The sequence below is a fragment of the Suillus subaureus genome (assembly GCF_016647635.1).
Source record: "Suillus subaureus strain MN1 chromosome Unknown BJ212scaffold_25, whole genome shotgun sequence".
NCBI classification, from domain to species: domain Eukaryota; kingdom Fungi; phylum Basidiomycota; class Agaricomycetes; order Boletales; family Suillaceae; genus Suillus; species Suillus subaureus.
In genome coordinates, this window is record NW_024538581.1 from 87795 (window position 1) to 107887 (window position 20093).

At 43.8% G+C, this 20093-nt stretch overlaps 5 protein-coding genes across 5 annotated transcripts; all 5 read right to left on the reverse strand.

Annotated features, from left to right (window-relative positions):
* Positions 1-3550: 3550 nt before the first annotated feature.
* Positions 3551-6146, reverse strand: BJ212DRAFT_1448021 (uncharacterized protein; the record flags this gene model as incomplete). The annotated part of the gene is made up of 6 exons (XM_041338481.1): positions 3551-3896; positions 3924-4360; positions 4490-5125; positions 5181-5474; positions 5526-5581; positions 6131-6146. The coding sequence occupies 6 exons, from the start codon at positions 6144-6146 to the stop codon at positions 3551-3553; spliced, it is 1785 nt and encodes a 594-aa protein (XP_041190813.1).
* Positions 6147-7077: 931 nt separating this feature from the next.
* On the reverse strand, positions 7078-7482 carry BJ212DRAFT_1482859 (uncharacterized protein; the record flags this gene model as incomplete). Its single annotated transcript, XM_041340505.1, has 1 exon — positions 7078-7482. One exon carries the CDS (start codon positions 7480-7482, stop codon positions 7078-7080), a length of 405 nt encoding a protein of 134 aa, XP_041190814.1.
* A 544-nt stretch (positions 7483-8026) lies between these two features.
* On the reverse strand, positions 8027-11044 carry BJ212DRAFT_1301280 (uncharacterized protein; the record flags this gene model as incomplete). Its single annotated transcript, XM_041333108.1, has 10 exons — positions 8027-8538; positions 8811-8840; positions 8931-9143; positions 9268-9278; positions 9317-9722; positions 9774-9834; positions 10060-10129; positions 10446-10467; positions 10793-10962; positions 11013-11044. 10 exons carry the CDS (start codon positions 11042-11044, stop codon positions 8027-8029), a joined length of 1527 nt encoding a protein of 508 aa, XP_041190815.1.
* Positions 11045-14001: 2957 nt separating this feature from the next.
* BJ212DRAFT_1482861 (uncharacterized protein) lies at positions 14002-16482 on the reverse strand (the record flags this gene model as incomplete). The annotated part of the gene is made up of 6 exons (XM_041340506.1): positions 14002-14247; positions 14350-14429; positions 14477-14878; positions 14925-14970; positions 15975-16308; positions 16355-16482. 6 exons carry the CDS (start codon positions 16480-16482, stop codon positions 14002-14004), a joined length of 1236 nt encoding a protein of 411 aa, XP_041190816.1.
* A 1518-nt stretch (positions 16483-18000) lies between these two features.
* Positions 18001-20093, reverse strand: BJ212DRAFT_1482862 (uncharacterized protein; the record flags this gene model as incomplete). Its single annotated transcript, XM_041340507.1, has 5 exons — positions 18001-18040; positions 18092-18965; positions 19012-19027; positions 19070-19992; positions 20045-20093. The coding sequence occupies 5 exons, from the start codon at positions 20091-20093 to the stop codon at positions 18001-18003; spliced, it is 1902 nt and encodes a 633-aa protein (XP_041190817.1).

Below are 20093 nucleotides of genomic sequence, written 5' to 3' on the forward strand. Positions count from 1 at the left end.
AAGCTATGGCTTCCAGAGAAATCTTCAACATGCATTCTACATCAGAGAATAATGATTGTGATGATTTAGAGACACTCATAGGTGCCCCAACTACAAAAGATTTTCAAAATGCTGATAGCTCTATGCCTGCGATATTCTTCTTGATCATGAATAGAGGCTAGATCAGCACAAATACTTTGAGCAATAATCCAGAGATGTTACAAACTAGGATAGTTCTAACAACAGATGACTCGATAAGAGTCAGGACCTCTGCTGAGATTCTATGCGAGACAATAAGTCAAGTGTTCAGTATAAGCTAAGTTAGAAGGAGTGCCTCTAACTTAAAGTACGGTTCAGATGACAAGAGATTGGAGGTCTCAAGTGAAGGATGTTTCAGGTATAACCTAGTAAGATTAAAGTAAAGCACTAAAGCATACAAGAGGACTATTTATAGTGAGCTACAAGTGCTTTAGGGCAGATGTGAGAATGTATGTGAGTCAGAGATAAGAGATATGTAAGTGATAGCAAGAATAGGTCATCTAGCGACAGCAACGGTGATCGTGATGTAATACAAGATGTGAACAAAAGATAAGTCTAGCAGCAGCATCATGCAGCTTGTGATGTAATACACAGTAAGAGAGAAAATGAATAGGGGCATACATAGTTGTAACAAGAGACATGAAGTATCTAAAGACATAAACCCAAATCAGTATAAAAACAAACAAATAAAAAGGACACCTTCACCTGGAGAGTGAGATATAGAATGGGAATAAGGATTGAAAGCAGGAATCTCATCTTTGCACCCAACAATGTGCCACAAAGAGATCCAATTATTCCCACTGACAACATCAGAAATGAGACCAGGAGCGACCTCAAACTCAACGTTGGTTGTGAGCACCTGGCCATCATAGGAGGCCATGAGAATTTCAGAAAAGCGTGAGATCACACCTGAGCGACCAAGTGAAAGAGCAATGGAAGGAGAGACAAAAGAAAGATGTGAATTCAAGTCAAAAACAACAGATACAGGAAGGTGGCCTATGAACAAGGTCATGCTGGTAGCAGGAAACAGGGAAACACGAACAAGGGTGCACTGATATTTGTGAAAGCCTATCAAGGGCTGGACCAATTGATCAACACAGCTTATTACTATCTGAGGCAGGAAAAAAGGGGCGCCAAAATTAGACGAATCTACCACAAAAACATGAAAATAGCGAGCTATATAACCCACTCCCTAAAGGTAGCAGGAATATGCACTTAATTCCACATGCCTCTTGCTGATGCTTGTCTGGCTTTTCCCATGTCATCACAGCCATGCTCACTGTCATGCATGATGAGCACCACTACCTGAGACATCAAATCTCATTGTTTTCAAGTGCACTTTTTTTGCTTATGATACCATTACTTGTCCTATACCATCTGGCTGCTTGAGACCATGAGAAACACTCAATAACCTTCTTGCTATCTCTAATTTTGTCATTTGCTTACTCATCAAGATCATTACTGTCTTCTGCACTGTATCACTGGGGGAAAAAAAAGATTATGGACTAGTGGGAATGTTGCATGAACCTTAGATTCTATCAACATTATCACTGTATTTTAACTACATAACCGCAAAATGACAATATGGTACATATTCTTGTATCCTCATGCCATTCTCACCATATTCTTATATGCAGCTGGACTTGAATGTGGAACTCAAAGTTAAAACCCTCTACCATACTATACATGTCCCTCCTTGTCTTCACACCACAATGTTATATCAACATTGTCAATTATGGGTGTTAGCTACAACGTAGTACTAGTTGCTGCATAATAGTTAGGGAATGACACAGGTAATGGTCTACTTCATCTCCCAGGTCTGTCGACTTGGGTGGAGCAAGCACTTGCATCTCATCAAAAATATTCTAAGGAGGTCAGTCAAGGTAAACAGAATGAAGAGAAGTAAAAAAAAATGAACTGTGCAAGATGTGTCTACTGCTGGAACAATGTCAGGTTCTATCTCAACATCAGCATCACCTTCAATCTCCATATCCAAGTAGTACCATTTAAACTCAGCATGCACCAGACTTTCTGTGGTCTCAATCCATCCCTCCTCCCAACCAGCAGACTTGAAGTAGGATAGTTTATGGCATATCAGGAAAAACTGTTCTGCACTAGAGGGCTATATAGATAGGGGTCCAAAAAGGCCCAACTATAACGGCTTTTGGGGCTAATATAGCTCTATAAAGAACTCTATAGCAACACTCATTTCATCCATGGCTTTAACCACTTTAATAAATATAGTAGCTATTTGTCATATGCCATTCTGGACTCTCAACTCTAAATCCACTTCTCCAGATATCTGGATCTGAGATCTGGATCTCCAATGATCTGATCTATCTTTATCTTCCTTCTGGAATCCAAACCCTATATCAGCACCAACCCCATTTAGACTTCCCCTGTCCCTGGACTCCAGTTAACTATGGTTCCCTTCTGATTATTGATCTGTTACATACATTTCATTTCCAATATGCATTATGGGTGATCCATCCTACTTACTAATAGACTTTGCATATGCTTCATACATAGCCTTTGTGTTTGCTGACTGATTCCTATATGATACCTACAGTATATAAACCTTCTGTAACTCTCAGAAATACTTCAGTTTGAACATCATCTCAGTTCCTGCTCATTCCTGTGTCCCCTGGACTCAAGCCAAGTCTCTTGTCATATTCTGAGTCTTAGGATTGTATCCTAGACTACATCTCCAGCTCTACCTTAGGGTAGTCTATCCTCTGTTAGCTTCTAGTCCGGACTTCGTCCAGATTAGTCTTATCCGCTTGTCCAAGTAACATCTGGATGTCCATCAGATTTATCTCACATTTCAGATCCGGATGTCTGTTGTCCACCCTAGTCAAATCCTGGAAACTCTGGACAACTGTTCTAGCCCCCAGAAATTAAGGGCACATGCTTGGGAAAGGGGCACAGCATATGAGCTGAGGCCAAGCCCTTGTGATCTGACCCCCTTGAGCATGCAACCTTAACACTATTATTGAACTCATTTTTCCAAAGGCGCCTTGTGATGATCAAATTTTTTTCATATGAGATTACAACCCTAATACAGTGTTTGGTATGCATACTTGGTGGACCAGTTATTTAACAAGAAACAATCACAGCTATCTAGTACATTTTCTGATCTCCATTCTTCAGGGACACCTCTGGCACCAAAATAAGGAATAAGCTGACATGTCTGACATATGCTACTGATAGGAATGATATCTGCTGGAGCCATGTTACTGTTCCTTAGAGGCATCTTTTTCACCTGATACATAAGGTGGTCTTTCTCTGGTGCAGGTTTAAGTGGAGTATACCATTGGATATAGGCCAGGGGTTCTGTAGGCCAGTACTCTGGGGAGGCAAAAGCACCATAGACCTGTTGGGGTAGCTTGAACAATAAATGTAGTCTATCAATTCTTGTACCTGGATTCTATAATCAGATTTTAACAAGAAAAGTAAACAAAATCAACTTACCTTGAAGGCCTGTGCCTTCGCACTCATCAGTCTTCATCACCACAACAGTATCAAACTGTTCCTAACCATGGGGGCCTCTAGTCTTTGGGCATGCTCTTACCCAGTCATTTGGTCCACAGTCATCCACTGCATCCTCCCCCAGTTCCTCCAAAACAAACTTAAAACCATGGTATACATCAAGCTTTTCAAATGGAAGCTGCATCATCTCCAATCTATTATATCCCAAACCTTCACCTATAGCCCTTCTCTGCAACTGATTAAGATAATTTTTTATGTCCTGTATCAGTCCAGGGCAGCAAGGAGACTCCATGATATCTTGAAGTGATTGACCATAATGATGGGGCCTTTTTGATATGGATATGTGAGGCCAGGGATTAGTTTCACATGGGTTAGGTGTTTTGCCTAGACTATCCAAGTATAGCTGGAAAGATGACACATTCTCATACCTATCCAGCCAGGAAGCCATTTGTGGGAGCTCATCCCTTTTATTGGTAGTCCTCCAGGCATTCTTGGCAAAATTGATATGGAGGCACTCAAAAGCCTCGGTATTGTAATTGTCCATAGCACCAAACATGTGAATAGAGTTGATATAGTGAGTGAGGCTGTGTATTTTGGGAATATTGAAGTGGTCCCTTACACCCAGCTCAATAAGCACCGCCTTGTGTTTGTGAGATACATCCAAAGCATCTTGGAGATAGCCTAGGGTGTGATCATCATGGGTGGGGTACTGGGCTAAATAGATGAAGTCTAGTAGGGAGTGGTAGGCAAGTATGACCCTTCTAAGAACCTTTCCCACTAAGCATCCCAGTAAGATGTGTGCCATCTCTTTTCTCTCTCTATCAGAGATCTGGGAGAGCTCACTCCATCCATTCTGGAAATGAAGAACCCCAAAGCAGGGTGGCAGCACTTTGATCCTAGCATCTAATTCTGAGGGATGCAGGAAGTAATCGCACCAGGCAACCATGTGTTTGAATATTCCCTGATAGAGCTGGTGAAGGACATTAGGGGTCATGGAGAGATGAATGTTGAAATAGGGAAATCCTTCCCAGAATGGATGCTGCACCATACCAGAAACCCCCTTGGATTGACAGAGTGAGTGAAATTTATGGAGGTTGTGAGATTTGGCTTTGGCATCCTTGATCACTCCCATGGTCCATGCTTGAGTGTGCAGTTCTCCAGGTGTATTGGAACCAAGCTCTGACACTGGGCTCTGACATTTGGGACAAGTCCCATACTTCACACAGGTGACCAAACACTGTTCCAGATAGTCAGCCATGTAACAGGCAAGAATAGGGTGTATCCTCTGGACCTTTCCATCTCCACAAACCATGTCCATCCTAGTATGCCCAGCCTCCTTTAAATGTTCCAGGATTGTACACATAGAGTCATGGAATAAACACTGTATTCTGGACATTTTCTCCTTCTTGGAGAGTTTAGAGTTTGATATCTTGTCCATGGAGAGGTAACCTACTAGGATACATGCCTGTTGGGAAGGCTTACACCTAATGGCTCTAGGGATGTTGCCAAGAGTGAGGTACATGGGGTAGGCTGATTTGCTACCAGAGAATTTGGTTAGCTGGGTTTTATCAGTCGCTATGATCACTAGTGTGACCACTGAGCCTTCTGGTAATTGTTCCTAGAAATAGGTGAGTTGCTGTTGTTGTATGTAGATTGAATTCATATCAGCTTACCTGGAGTGCATGCCACCACTTTCCCATCCACATCTCACTATAAATCCGATTTTCCTTGCTTTCATCAGAGAAAACCTTGCAAGGCTTGTAGATGATGGTCTCTGCATGAGCAGGATTCCCCAGTAAAGTGCATATGGCTTCTAGTGGGCCCCTATACTGGACCATGTGTTGTTCCTCTGGATTGTCTGGAAAGGACAGGTAGGCGGTGTGCCAAAGCGAATGTGATGGAATAGTATTAATGATTTGATGCATAGTATGTGAGTTGTGAAATGATAAGCTGAGGTTCTCAACAACCTGTTTGGAATTAAGCTGTGAGCATGATAAGTAAAGGCACATATTACTCACCCCTGGAGTGGACAGCAGGTAGTCAGGGGACTTATGTCCAACGCCTTCTTTGGTTGCTCACTGGGCTATCCTCCACTCAACCTCAGAAGCAAAGTGTCATATCCCACAATCCGGACCCATGTTCCATCATATTCCCACGCCTTCCGAGCCTACATCTGGACCCCACTTCATATCCAGCTCATTCCCAGATCCCCTTCCACTGTGCTCCATACCTCAGCAGGATCGACTACGCTCCTGATTTACCCCTGAGCTCCAGACCTCCGGATCCTCGCTGCTAGCCTGATCCATACAACCCTATCCTGTCCACCTTATGCATACTCCATCCAGCAAGACATCCAGACTTCACCTCGTCTCAGATTCCAGACTATATCCACCTTCTTGTATTCCAGTCCTGTATCCACCTTGTCTTCCAGATCCCCAGATCTCCGGACCTCCGGATATTAACTCCAGACCTATTTCCACCCTCTGTCTGATATCCTGCACCTATCCCCATTTAGGCATTCTCTGCCTTCCGGCTTTCGGTTACCTCTTGTTCTGTCTTGCTTATTGATCCTTGTACGAGTCCTCATCTCTGAGTTCATTTACTTATGTTCCGACTTACTTACTAATGTGTTTCCACATGCTCGTACATAGCCTTGCTCCTTTGCTTACTGATCCCCTCAGATATTGTTCAGTATATAACCCCTGTAGATACTCCTGTAGTTCCTCAGTTTGAATATCAACTTAGACTTGCCCAATCCTCTCTTGGACTTTGGTCCAGCTAAGTCTGTCCTACCCATCAGGCCTAGGGATTGATTCCCTAGGCCGGAGCTCCGCCTTTCTGGCACTTACCCTCTTTCTGGACTTAGGTCCAATCCCTGTCTCTCCAACTCTACCTTAGGGTAGTCCACCTCTGTTTGTTTCTACATCGGACTTCATCCAATGTAGCCCCTATTCCTTCTGGACCTCCAGATGTCCTGTCCTTCGGACATTCTGTCCTCCTAACCCTCGGACATCCTATCCTCCTGTCCTTCAGACATCCTGCTCTCTGTACCTCCGGACATCCTGTCCTCCTGTCCTCCTGTCCTCCTGTCCTCTGGACCTTCAGACCTCCTATCCCTCCATCCTGTTTCCTGTAGAAGTATTACCTTGCAGTGGGAACTCTCCTGAGCACTTCCTGTGTTCCTCCGGAACTCTCCTGCACTCCTCCAGACGTTTCCTGCGCTCCTCCGGAAGTCCTCTAGCACTCTCCAGCAGAGTAGCCAGCCTCCAGAAGTCCTCTGGACTTCGTCGGACCATCATCGGACCTCATACGAAATGAAGGGCACATACTCGGGTAAGGGGCACAGCGTACAAGCTGAGGCCAAGCCCCTCTGAGTCAGTCTCTCTCTCCTTTGAGCAACATGGTTCTTAACACAAAGGGTAAGTATTTTGGGAAAGCAATACCCTCCATATCAACATTGCCATTGCCTTCAAATTGAAGCTGGTCCCCAAGGATGTGCTGATGCCAGCTCTCAACAAAGGTTTTGTCCTCCCTCATAATAGCACCAGCAGTTGGGTGCTTTACCACTACTCAGTGATCTTCATCAACATTTAGAACCCTCCTTGATGAACCTTGAATGGGCTCTTCCACCTCTGGTGATTCCAATCTTGCAGGAGCACAATCTGTGGGAGGCTGCATAGCTATGAGGTCAAATAACTCTTGGTTCCATGCTTCCTGAGCATCTTCAGGATCCCATTCATTAATGCCTCTATCCCCTTCATCCATGTTCATGTCCTCCCCCTCCTCAACCAGAGCATCTGGGATCACAGTGTGTTCAAACATACCTGGATTCCCAAGATCCCTTAGCTTTCCTTTATGATACCATTGGCACCCTGTTGCCTGTCCCATATGAGAAAGGAGGCCCTTGGAAGTTTTGAAGTCACATCTTCCGCATGTGGGGCACATATGGCTTTCAAGATCATGTAGTGGGGCCATGGTGGTAACAGGTGAGTGTGGGAAATAGCACAACATTATTGCATGGTATATCTTATCAAACATTTGATCTGAAAGGCATCTGGTGCGTGGCCACATACTAAGCAGAGCAGTGCATATTCTTGTATATGTGCAATCTTGGAGTTAGGGAAACTTGAAAGTGCCAGTGACAATGTGAGATACCAAAATTTATGAAGAGATTGATGTATACCTTGCTCCAGGATAATCTGACCAGTTTGACAAGGCAAGATGCTAAATGAAAACCACCAAGGAAGAAATGGGAGATCACATGCTCTGAACCAACAGCCAAAAACTAACTTTAAGTCCAAATTCTCAATGGTAAATAATGGGCACTGGTGATGGGGATGAGGATGATGTGTATCAGTGAGATATTCATCAGCTTAAATAGATGAAGGGATAAGTATCATACAACAACATAGTATAAAGATATCCTCTGCACAGCCTAGTGTGTGTCCAAGAGGTTCAGACTGATAACAGTTGATGATACTTTTAAAAGGAATTCAAACTGATGTCATAGATTATCTGTTCAGTTCTTTCTCTTCCCAGATATTGATGCCTTAACCAGGACATAATCTTCATCATCATTGCAATGAGGATGTGAAGTGCCAGACTTCTTCCCAGCTGCACTAATGACAATGGACTTTTTCTTGGTGCCATCACTGGTGTGGGACTTCTTGACCTGGTTGCTAGTGATGGACTTCTTCCCACCTTCATCAGCAAGTGAGTTCTTCTCACTGGCACAAGACTTCTTCCTTGTGTGGTTATTGACATCCTTGGGAGCCTTGTGTTTAGAGGAACTGGCCACAATATTGGAAGCGGAATTGGCAACAGGATCAGTGATGGTGCTCTCCTTGGTAGGCAGGATGCCAGTGGAAATGGTTGCAGTGGGGTGAGCATGAGAAGTTTTCTTGATGATAGCTCTACTAGGAGGTTCATTTATGGGTTCTGGCTGGACATCACCCTCAGGAAGCTCACTTGTTGCTGCCACAGTGTTCAGCACTGAGGAGATCTTTAACACTTTGGTGGGTGTGTATGATGCTGCATCAGTGGGTTAGAGGGCTAGCTTATCTTCCGGAATGCTCCTTGGGTCAATGTCATCACTGACCTCTGCTTCCAGGAGGGAGAACAAGCTGGCATGTGATTCCTCCCATGGTGAGGAGGAGGCAACCTCCATTATGGCTAGGGTGCCTCTATCTGAGTGTTCCTCTTCTCATTGCACTATCTTGACCATTTCAAGAAGAAACCTGATCATCTCCTCATAGGTGATGCCACTGTCCAATATCTAAGGAAGGCATTCAAAGTTAGCTTACACCCAACAGCAAGAAACAGTATATTCCTCACTGCATTAAGATTGTGCATTTGTATCATACTGATAAATAATGCCTTATGCATTTTGTCCACCACAGGTTTGAAACAATCAAAATAAGGACCTATGTGAGGTGCTATGCATGATTTCCATAGAGCATCCTGCTTCATGGTGGTAACCTTCCACTCTGCAGATGATCTCCAGTGCTGCTGGTTCCACCAATGATCTGCCAGTATCGTCTCCTCCAATTTCTCAGCAGACTTTTGCTTGCTGGCCTCATGGAAGGCAACCATGATGATCACAATCACATAGAAGAATGATTTAAGATCATCATGGACTTCATGAGGGCAAAATCATTCAATGGCAGCTGCATACATCAAACAAACTGAGATGCAGATGGCATTTCCTTGGAAAGACTCAATTCTTAAAGTTATATGAAACTTGGGTGGGACTCTACTCACTATCCATTCTGCTAGATCAATGTTTGGGTTAGCAGCGCCAGCCTAAGACCTGAATTGGTCCCAAGGATCAGATGTTGACATCTGTTGGGCATCAGGATCTGATTCATTATCTGTGGTGAGTGTTTGCCATGATGGTGCCTGTGCCAGCACCCTTGACAGCTGTGGGCAAAGGGTCTTGTGTAGCTGGAATGGTTTGGGAGAAGAGGGCATTGATGTCAAGCTGGAGACTGTGGACATAGGGCTGGAGGCAGGGATGATGGGCTCAGCCATTTTGGGGAATGCACAGTTGAGAGGTTGGAGACGTTGTTGTACTATGTGTAGATCTTGACAGTCTGCAAAATCCCAATCTCCAAGTTCACCTCCAGCATCATTACCAGTTTTGGTTTTGATGTATAAATTACCAATGTGGATGTCATGGTGCAATACCTTGAAGGTCTGAAACACTTCTCTATGTGCTTCAAGGATAAGTTAGAGAGATGATTCATTGAATCAGCATCTGAACTCACCAATGATGCAATCTCTTAGGGCTTTTGCTAACCCTGCCCTGCTCTGGAACTGTGAAATCACCTGAATAGAATGTGCTTTCATCAACAGCCTGACATGAATGAGAGCATGAAAATGGTGCCCTGGTTCATGACTGTGGGCTTCAGATGCTATCAAAGCAAGTGTACAAGCTGTGCTTGTACAAGAAAAATGGGGCAGCAACACTACGTATTCTTCCATGAGTTCTGGAATATGTGTGATCCCAGCAATGACATGTAGGATCTGACCTTCTGTCATCTTTCAATGCACGTTGTGCCAGGTATCCTTAACAATGAATGATTCCTTGGTTTCCACATGATGGACCTGGCAAACATTCAATCTGCGACCAAATAGACTATCTGTGAGATGTATTTGAGTGTCCATGGCATAGTTTAATCAGCAAGACTTGGGTAATACATTTGTCTTGTCTCCTGGTATACATTGCATAGCCATTAACTGAAGACCACAGCACGGTGCCAGCTGGGTGCTAATATCATATCCCAGCCAGTGGGGATGACAGTATGCAAGACAATATGCCACATGGGCAAAACATGTTCAACCAATGGGATGGGTGATGGAGATTGCTGCTGAATGCATCAAACTGCCATGATTGTACCTATACAAAGATCCATTCAATTCATTGGACTAATACACACTTTAACATGAACTCATATGTACCTATAGACAATCATGTTATACTTAGTGAAACCTAGTGTGATAACAAAGTTTCTGTTGTCCTGGGATCCAAAGAGAATGGCGCTTTTGACTGCAAAATTATGTCTAAGTTTCTCATCAACAACTATCAGTGACTTCATACCACTGATTTGATCGCAAAGCTCATTCAAGCTGGCAGCAGTGTTCTTCTTTGACTTCATTTCACCAAAACTTTGAACACATCTCTAGTCAGCACTCATATTCTGATCTATCAATGTAAGGTCTGGTTTTCAATTTGCTTGGTGGCCACCAAGTACATTCATGCTGTATTTGGTTGTCAAACACTGACATGGAGCACCAGATTCTAAGGCTTCACCACAAATCTCTGCAACAGCATTAACAAACCTGCCAAACTGGCCCTCCAGATGATGAGCGAATGCATCCAGGTTAGGGCAGTCCTGCCAGGCCAGTTTATCAGGGCTGAAGATGCCTTCATCCTTCAGGTGATTTTCAGCATTTCTAATACACCATCAGTACTATGAAAAACCAGAAGGTAGTGTGGCGCTTACTTCCATGGAATGTTGTTGGAACCCTTGGGCATGCATTGTTTGGGAAAAAGGTTCTTGATAAAAGCACTTTGGTCACCCCATTTTAGATACCTCTTAGGTTGATTGTTGTCTATAGAGGTTTGTACCTAAGAGGTATGTTTTCACTGGTCTCCCCAATGTTCCATGGTCCTTCCCTATTGTTTTTGTGGACCAAAAGAGGATGTGCTGCACATGGACCATAGACCATTGGGACCATGTCATGGCACATACCACAGGGTATTTTGGACCACATATCTAATGGATTTCCCCAAATATATAGGAGTGTCTGGGGTCACAAACCACCTAAATTTTCGATTTTTGCAGTAATTTTCTGTTGATTCTGATGGTGAATAGCATTAGACTACAATGAATGTTTGTGTTATATCTACCATATAGAATCATATAATGGCTGAATTTGTGAATGCAATTGTACATTGCTCAATTTAGTGTCTTGCTAGGAAGACACCTGTACATTCTGAAGTCTGGTAGTATTTGTGGTCGTATCTGTTTAGTTCTACTATAATTCAACCAATCTCTTCACACTGACAATACAAAGGATACACTGTGACAATCAAGCCTGCGCTAGGCTTGTATGATTGCATTACCATAGTTGTCTATGTGTTACCGGCATACCTGGACCTACCTTCCTTATCTGTCACTCAACCGAGCCTCTTTGACTGGTTGTCATATCCGCATATCTGGATCTCAGATCTGATCCACATCTTATCCCCCTCCAACATCTTGTCATCCAATCTGTCCACTCATCTGGTCCGGTCCACAATTCATCCGAATCCACAACCAGCGCTCATCTCCTTTTGGTAATCCCCTAACTCCGGTATTTTGGTTATCTGTATATCCATCCCGCTCCCTGATCTGTTACCTATGCTTCATTTCCATTTCATTATTTGTGATCCATTTCTACTTACCAATAGACTATCCATATGCTTCGTACATAGCCTCGGACCCTGCTGATTGATCATTCTGTTAGATACCTATAGTATATAACCTCCTGTAAATCTCTGTAACACTTCAGTTTGAATATCAACTTAGTTCTGCTCATTCCTGTCCTCTGGACCTGAGTACTGCTACTCTTGTCACCCTCCAAGACTTAGGATTGATTCCTATAGTCTATCCACATCCACCTCTGTCTATGACAGCCATTACCACTAGTTTCTAGTCTGGACTCATCTGGATTAGCCTTACAATACTTATCCTGCATCTGGAAGTCATCTGGATCCGCTACACTACCCATCCAACCCTCTGGATGTGTTAGTCTTGCCTTCCTGAAATAAGGGGCAATACTCAAGTAAGGGGCACAGCACACGAGGTGAGGCCGAAGCCCTTTGGATCCATTTAGCCTTGAGTACAACCTTAACACTGGTCTGTACCCTATGTCCACCCATGTCCTGTCCATTGGCATGTAATAGTGTGGTATAGTTGTTACATGTCTAAGTGCTGTAAATAATGTACCTTTGTCGGACCCCTACCAGAAGTACTGAATCATGGTACATTTGACCTCTGCCTTACCTTTGCCTAGGCAATTTCGTCCTTCCTAGCTACCTTCACCTGGATGCCAGGTTTACCAGTAGTATCTTTAGTCATGATCCTATGGTAGAAAACAACATTGACAAGAGTGGATATATGGAGGACATCAGCCATGGAGGCAAGAGCAGAGTATTCGCCAAGTGAGTGTCCAGTAAGGATATTAGACAGTATAGACTAACTAAGGCAGACCATATATCAGATAGGGCAGACCACAACACCATCATAGACTAATCTGGGAGGACCATATGTCATGTAGGGCGGACCACATGTTATGTAGGGCAGACCACAAAGACAATATAGCCTATGTAGGGTGGACTGCAACACCAGTATAGACTAAATGGGGTGGACCATATGTCATGTAGGGCGGACCATATGTAATATAGGGCAGACCTGCAATAACATGATCAGAATGCTGTATGGTACGAATCTATGATGTCAGTCCAGTACCCCTGCCAAGAAGATGATCAGAATGCTGTACAGTACAAACCTATGAGACCGTATGAGATAGTGTGACATACACTGAGTTACAGAGACAAGATAACCCACCCCACCCCCTTATTAAACACCTTTTCACTTTCCCAGATCTCCCCCCCTCCCTATGTCAGTCCAGTATCCCCACCAAGAAAAAATAGATGATGATTGGAATGCTGTATGGTACAAATCTATCATGTCAGTCCAGTACACCCACCAAGAAAAAATTGATGAATTGTGCAAAATGCCCCTTATTTCACACATTTTCACTGTCCCAGATGACCCCCCCTCCCTATGTCAGTCCAGTACCTCCGCCAAGAAAATCAATGATGATTGGAATGCTGTACAGTATGAATCTATGATGATGGTCCCAGACACCACGTTTGATTTTTCCCGAAGAGCAAGTATGTGGTTTACCTTGGTACTATACATTTTCCACACAAGTCCATAGCATTCCCATGCAAACCCGTTCCCAGTCCAGTACTCTTGCCAAGAATGATTGGAATGCTGTACAGTATGAATCTATGATGTTGGTCCAGTACCCCCACCAAGAAAAAATTGATGAATTGTGCAAAGTGCCCCTTATTACAGAGCCCCCCCTTCCTATGTCAATCAGTACCCCTGCCAAGAAAAATTGATGATGATTGGAATGCTGTACAGTACAAATTTATGATGACAGTCCAGTACCCCCACCAAGAATGATTGGAATGCTGTATGGTACAAATCTATGATGACAGTTCAGTCCCCCCACCAAGAAAAAATTGATGATGATTGGAATGCTGTATGGTACAAAATCTATGATGTCAGTCCAGTACCCTTGCCAAGAAAAAATTGATGAATTGCACAAAATGGTATGTGAGTTCTTTCTGTCTGTCATATGCACACATGAGTTAATGAATATCTTATTAACAAATGGGATGTGACAGAAAATATTGTATTAAAAATTCACTGCATTCTACATGTTGTGCCGCTTGTGTAACAATTTTATAGGGGAAGAAGGCATGAAGTCATTATCAATGTCATCCAAGTCATCCAGGTCATCCATGAGCTCCTTATTCTGGTCATACCTATATTCATCTGCCAATGCAATCTCCTCAATAGCATTTATCAGTTCCTCATCTTCAATTTTGCCATACTCCAGGTCACTCTCTCCATCACCCTCTCTATCTTCTTCCAAACTCTTGTCGTCATCATCCTCATCCTGAAATGATGATCATGCCTGACTAAAAGCAGCTTGAACCAAAGCCTTGTCTGAGGGTCCCCAACTCGCAATCATAGGCCATGTGCATGGAATACACTGAACCTTTTTTTTCCAGATGATGCAGATGTTGAGAAGTTCATCTGCATGAGACCCAAGGTGGAAAGACATCACTGGATCTGCAACTGTGAAATAATTAGATACTGTTCATAACATTTGCACACTGATGCACCTGCTTTATTCAAGGCAGTTTGTGTACTGTCCCACTCCGCTAACATCCATTCTTGAAGGATGGCCCTCTCCTGCATCAGTCGAGCCTCCTCCTCATTGCACCGGTCAACTTCAAGTTGCAACCAGATACCATTCCTGACCTTGTCATCTGATAGCCATGCTGGAGGGTTCAGAGGGTCATCATCTAGCCCAACATCTTGCCAGATGTCATCATCAACATTGAGCTGAAAGATGCCATCACATGGGATGATATGAGGGGGAACAGCAGAAGGGGGTGCTCGCCGCTGTTGAATAAGAGACCATAGTTGCGAGCACAAACCATTGTAGGTAGTAATTAATTTGAGGATGCCAGGCTCTTGGCGTTTGATTGAGTGTTGTGTATTTGCATGAAGTTTACGCTCAGCTGTAAAATTATGAGATGTATCAGTGTAATAAAACTATCAACACACCATTGACTGTGGCTCTGTATGATCTCTCAAGTCTCTCCAATTCAAACTTTCACTGATGAAGGCGATCATGTATGTGAGTTTTGATTGCGTGGGCATTCAAGTGAACTGTAAGGTATATATCCTTCTTCATCTTCTCCAGGTTGACCTTGTCTTCCATTCCAAGTGCTGCTCGATGACATCAGAGAGTGTCAGCGGTTTTTTTATACCAGGACTGAGCATCTACAAGCTGCAGATTGACTTCCCCAATATTAGGGACATGGACAACATGGAGTTGCATCTCAAGTTCGCATATGGAGGCCTCCTGAGTTTGTAGTGTCTTCTCTAGTGCTAGGATAATGGTGATCACCCCCGCTGCCTTATTTCTAGATTGTCCTACATGACATTCAGTTAAGCAGTAGGCACACTTAGATATTTACATATGTGGTGTGGGTCGCATCTGGTGATCAACCTGGGCCTTCCACTCTACATGGAGCATATTCTCGTCCAACTCCAATGCATGTAAACAGTCCAGTGCATCATTCCTCCCAAATTGACAGTGGATCCAATGCCAATGGAGCCAGTGTCCAAATCCTTGCAAAGATTTCGAGTCTAAGTGATGAATTTAAATATTGAAAATGAAACATTGCTGATTAGACTTCGCGGAAGAGTGAGATTAATAGACTGATTTAAAAAGAGCATACATACCCCTGAAACATGCAGGGAAGAGATGAGAGGCTTGAGGAAACTCCATAATTGTTCGCATCCTTCACCATCAGACAAGCTGAATCCCTCTTGCTTCCTAGGGTGGTAGATGATCTGACACACCCACTGGTGACCATACACATGGAACACAGCAACAGCAAATGCAATGTGAGATAGAGTAGAATCATCTAAGAAATTCCACTTGTTACAGCTCCGTTTGAGCTGGCATCTGATATCATACAAAAGCCCGATGGTCATCTGAGTAGGTATATGTTTGAACAATCAGTCCAAGAGAGCAAGTGCATAATGTTGCTTTTCTCCTGCAGATGTCAGGTTCACAATCCATAGGACACAGTCATGTCTACAAACCAGTGCCATGAGGCCAGTATTGGTAAAGAAACGAGTACTTGCCTTCTCCCACTTTTCGTCTGCAGCAATGAAGGAGTCACCACATCTGTTCAAGACAGATACTGGTATGCACATGCCCTCCTCATAGCTATCTTCATCAGGTTCTGCCCTTGAGGTCCTTGCTTGCCATCTGTCTCCATGACACCTTTCAACAAAATCTTCCATTGCTTTCACATTGTCTGTCAGTAGAAAGAAAGATGGTGTCGGGTTAGGAGGATCACTGCCAGTAGCACCGTGAGGATTTGCAGAGTGTTTCTGTGTAAAGCACATGTCAATGCAAACAATAACATCTGGCCTACAAATGATTAATTGATGTGGTAGCATAGTAAGAAATAATGCACATAGGAAGAGAATCTCTTGCTTCGTGTTGCCAATCATTCCCTCCAAAACAGAGTGGGCACCGTGAGCGGAGATAATCACTAGGTTGGTCCATGCAAGCACCATCTTGCTGGGAACCAATGACGAGCATAGAGATGTGGTCCTGAGCCAATACAATCAAGACCTGGTACTAGTGGAATGCATTGCTGAAGTGATGCCATAAGCTATTCTGTAGGAAGGTTTAGCATGGATATGCAATGATGAGATCAGAATTTTTTTACCTTCAGCCTCAACTTATATTGCATTCTGTCCAGAAATGTCTCCAGCGCATCACACCACACTGTTTTGTTGTGGGACTGATGAAGAAAAAGAAGGCAGACGAACTCAAGAAGTCGTAAGTCAACCGCCAGGGAGGGTGCCACAGGCATGCATGGAAAAAACCCACAATGAAGAAGCTGAAGCAGGGTAGGCGAACAAGGGCAGGCGATGATGGTGATTTCCTTGAAAGCTGTAATGTACATTAAATTTAAGTTAGAAGAGAAAAAAATGATGACATACCATCAAAAAACACGCATGCAACTTTGATGCTACAAGTTTTGCACCCAGTTCTGCACTCTCCATCAGTCTGATGACGTATTGCTGGCATGTTGGCATGACATAGCGATACAGTCTCTTGAATGTATGATAGATAGGGCACTATCATGTGCGGAATTACATCTTCAGACCATCTGTGCCATTGATTAGCCCTTTTCTGGGAGCTGGTGAGATGATGGGGACCAGTGTCATTGGAAAAATGTATTGAGTCGCTGAAGGGAAACACAGGTCCATCATCCATCTGTCTGGGTTCCATCCTACATATGGATGATGAATGACATAGCCTTTGCTGTGCTAGATGTTGTCATCCTGGCAGAACTAAGATAGGTGGTGGGCCAGGAAGATAGAGGTTGAGTTTTGTTGTCTCATGGGGACATTTCCATCTATTGAGCATCTGAGGTTCGCAAATGCTAGTAGTTGGCTGATGCATCAATGGAGGTGATGAATGGTGGGTTGTTGCCTTACAATGTCAAGGTTTAGGACGGCAGACTGCCATTGTGCAATACCTCAAGACATGAAGTCAACAAGGCAGGAAACTGTGACATGAAGTCAACCAGGGAAACTCAGCCCACAGACGCACAGTCTGGGGAAGTTTGATTATAGTAACCAGTGGTGGTGGAGGTTGATGGATGAAGTAAGATCACTAGTGGAAAATCAAAACAATCACATTGGGCTGAGGAATCACGTAACTTATGTGTGATAGTGAAATCATTCATTATTTGGATCCTCACATGGTTATACTAAGTTGTTCCAAAAGAAAGAATGATCCTTGTTGTCATAGCATAGAACACGAAGTGAACTCACCACCCCGCCATTATGATGAGTCTCTGGCTCAATGTCTGAAACAAGCATGCAGTGAATTTTAATTACATATCTTGATCTCACGAAGCCATAAATCTAGAAACAAGAAAATAAATCATACAGATCATAATGCTGGAGTAATATTGTAGTCCACTGATGGTAATGATACACAGCTGAATAATGGAACGCACTACTAGAAGGAACACAACAGCATCAATTTCATTGTAAGGTAACAAGAACAAACAACAGAAAATATGCCAGGACAACTATGGAATCATGATTGCATGGAAAGTGAATGGGGTACAATGGGAGGCCTGCCAAAATGATCAAAAAATGTCTGGACATAAAATGCCATAGCCACACACTTGACTTCCCAAGACTTTGTATCTGTGAAGTTGTCTGATGTCAGCAGGGTCATAAGAAGAGGTGGCACACCATCCCAATCGCAAAGCAGTTGGCGGAAATTCTCCATGTAAGGAAGACAGCCCTTCAGGGTATTATCCCACAACCTGTAATGTTCTGACAGAAATGGCTCTGACCACATCACTAGACCAGCATCACCCAGGAAGACGCCATGGAGGAGTTGCTCATGACCAGCTGGATCATCCTTCCATTCTCTCTGTGCCAAGTGACGATCAAGATCCCACAACTCATATTGAAAGCCAAGTTCAAACAGCTCCCATGTGACCTTCTGGGCTAGAAGTGCAGAAGGATTAGTAAGACTACTGACAGAGATTTCTTCACCCTGAAACTCAACAACTCCATCTGGCAAAAATACATCACCCTGAGATTCTAGAAAATCATCACCAAACAACTCCCACATCACCTGCTTCCACTTCTTGGTGGCCATAAGACCCTTTCTGTCAGCCTTATGGGATTGTGGCTGGGCAGAAGGCACACTACCAAGGAAGTCGCACCAGAGTTGAGGAGTGGGATAAGTGCATGGAGGATTGTGGTTGACATGGCCTACCCACAGTGCACGAGATGCAAGCCAATTGGCAAGATATGTTTGCAGACATTCAGGCAGTTTGGGGCCAATAAGAAGAGCAGGCTCAAGGAATCTATACCCCTGATCAATAATGTAGGGCGTGTGAATATGTGACTGGTCCTTAATTGCAATTTTCATTGCTGCTTCCCAATGCAGGTTTGGCAGCAGAAGGTAAGGAGTGTCAGGGTCCTGCCACTTGTCCCTGGATTCGCCTGACTGAGCAGGACATGCAGGGCGAGCTTCAATGGAGTCTAAAATAGTGAGTATCCAATGTGCACAAAAGAAAGAGGTGCTTACATGGCTGGTGTTTTGGCTTACTCTTCTGTCAAGATGGCACCTTGCCATGACTAGATACTTTAGGACCGGAATTTGAGCTGGACGATGGTTGAGGGTTGTCTGCCTTGGGGTCTAGGTGTGTTGTACCTGCATATAGGCAGTGAACGTGGACATGATGATGATGACCACCAGGGCTGCAGTATATCACTTTGAATGGGTGAACTTTGCTGCCCTCTGTGTACATGCCAATGATGATGTGATCCAGATGGGTGAGTAAAACAGGTTCAATGACCTTCATGTTCAGGGGAATGTATGCACTTGTGCGAACATACCAAATGGGGATACCAGTGCAGAATAACTTCTTGCAGACATCGCTACTCTGTACAAAAGCGCCCATCCAATCACCCCAAACAACATGACAAAGGCCTGAAGTAGTGAGAGGTTGAGCTATAAGTACCCTGTCGATGTAAGAGTATATATCAAGAAAGAGATGCTGAGCATTGGTGACAAAAATGAGAAGATCACAAAAAGTGAGGGGGTGCGACTTCAAGTGTGCAACAGTGTGGCAGAGGGACAAAAGGCGGCCATATATAACTTGGCCTCTGTCTGGCTGAGCCTGTCTATACTCACAGAGTTGTTGTTCTGCCAGTTTGAAAGGGGTTTGCAATCCATCAACCTTATCCAACACCAGTGTGCCCACAGGAAACAAATTCCCAGGAATGGACTCAAGGTCATTCCAGGTAGGGGTGAACCAGGCCCAATGAAGTGGGTGAGGAGATGGAAAAGCCTCCTTTTGAGGTATGCAAGCGGCATGGCAAAATGTATTGTCATAAGCCTGAGGCCACTGGAAGCAGTCAATGACGCCAAAGCAACCATCTGTGCAGGCTTGTAAGATTTCTGCGTCGAAGTGATGAAATTCTGGAATGAAGTGCATATTGGGAGTCATGATGACCAGATTGCCTTGCACAGCAACAGCGCAAGCATCGAAAGATTGTAACCAATCTGTTTGAAAATTTGGCATCAGCACATGACAGACAAATAAAGAAACATGTACTGTCTGAGAGGGCAGTATTTGCTTTGAATAGTGTCAGAGCAGTAGGCAT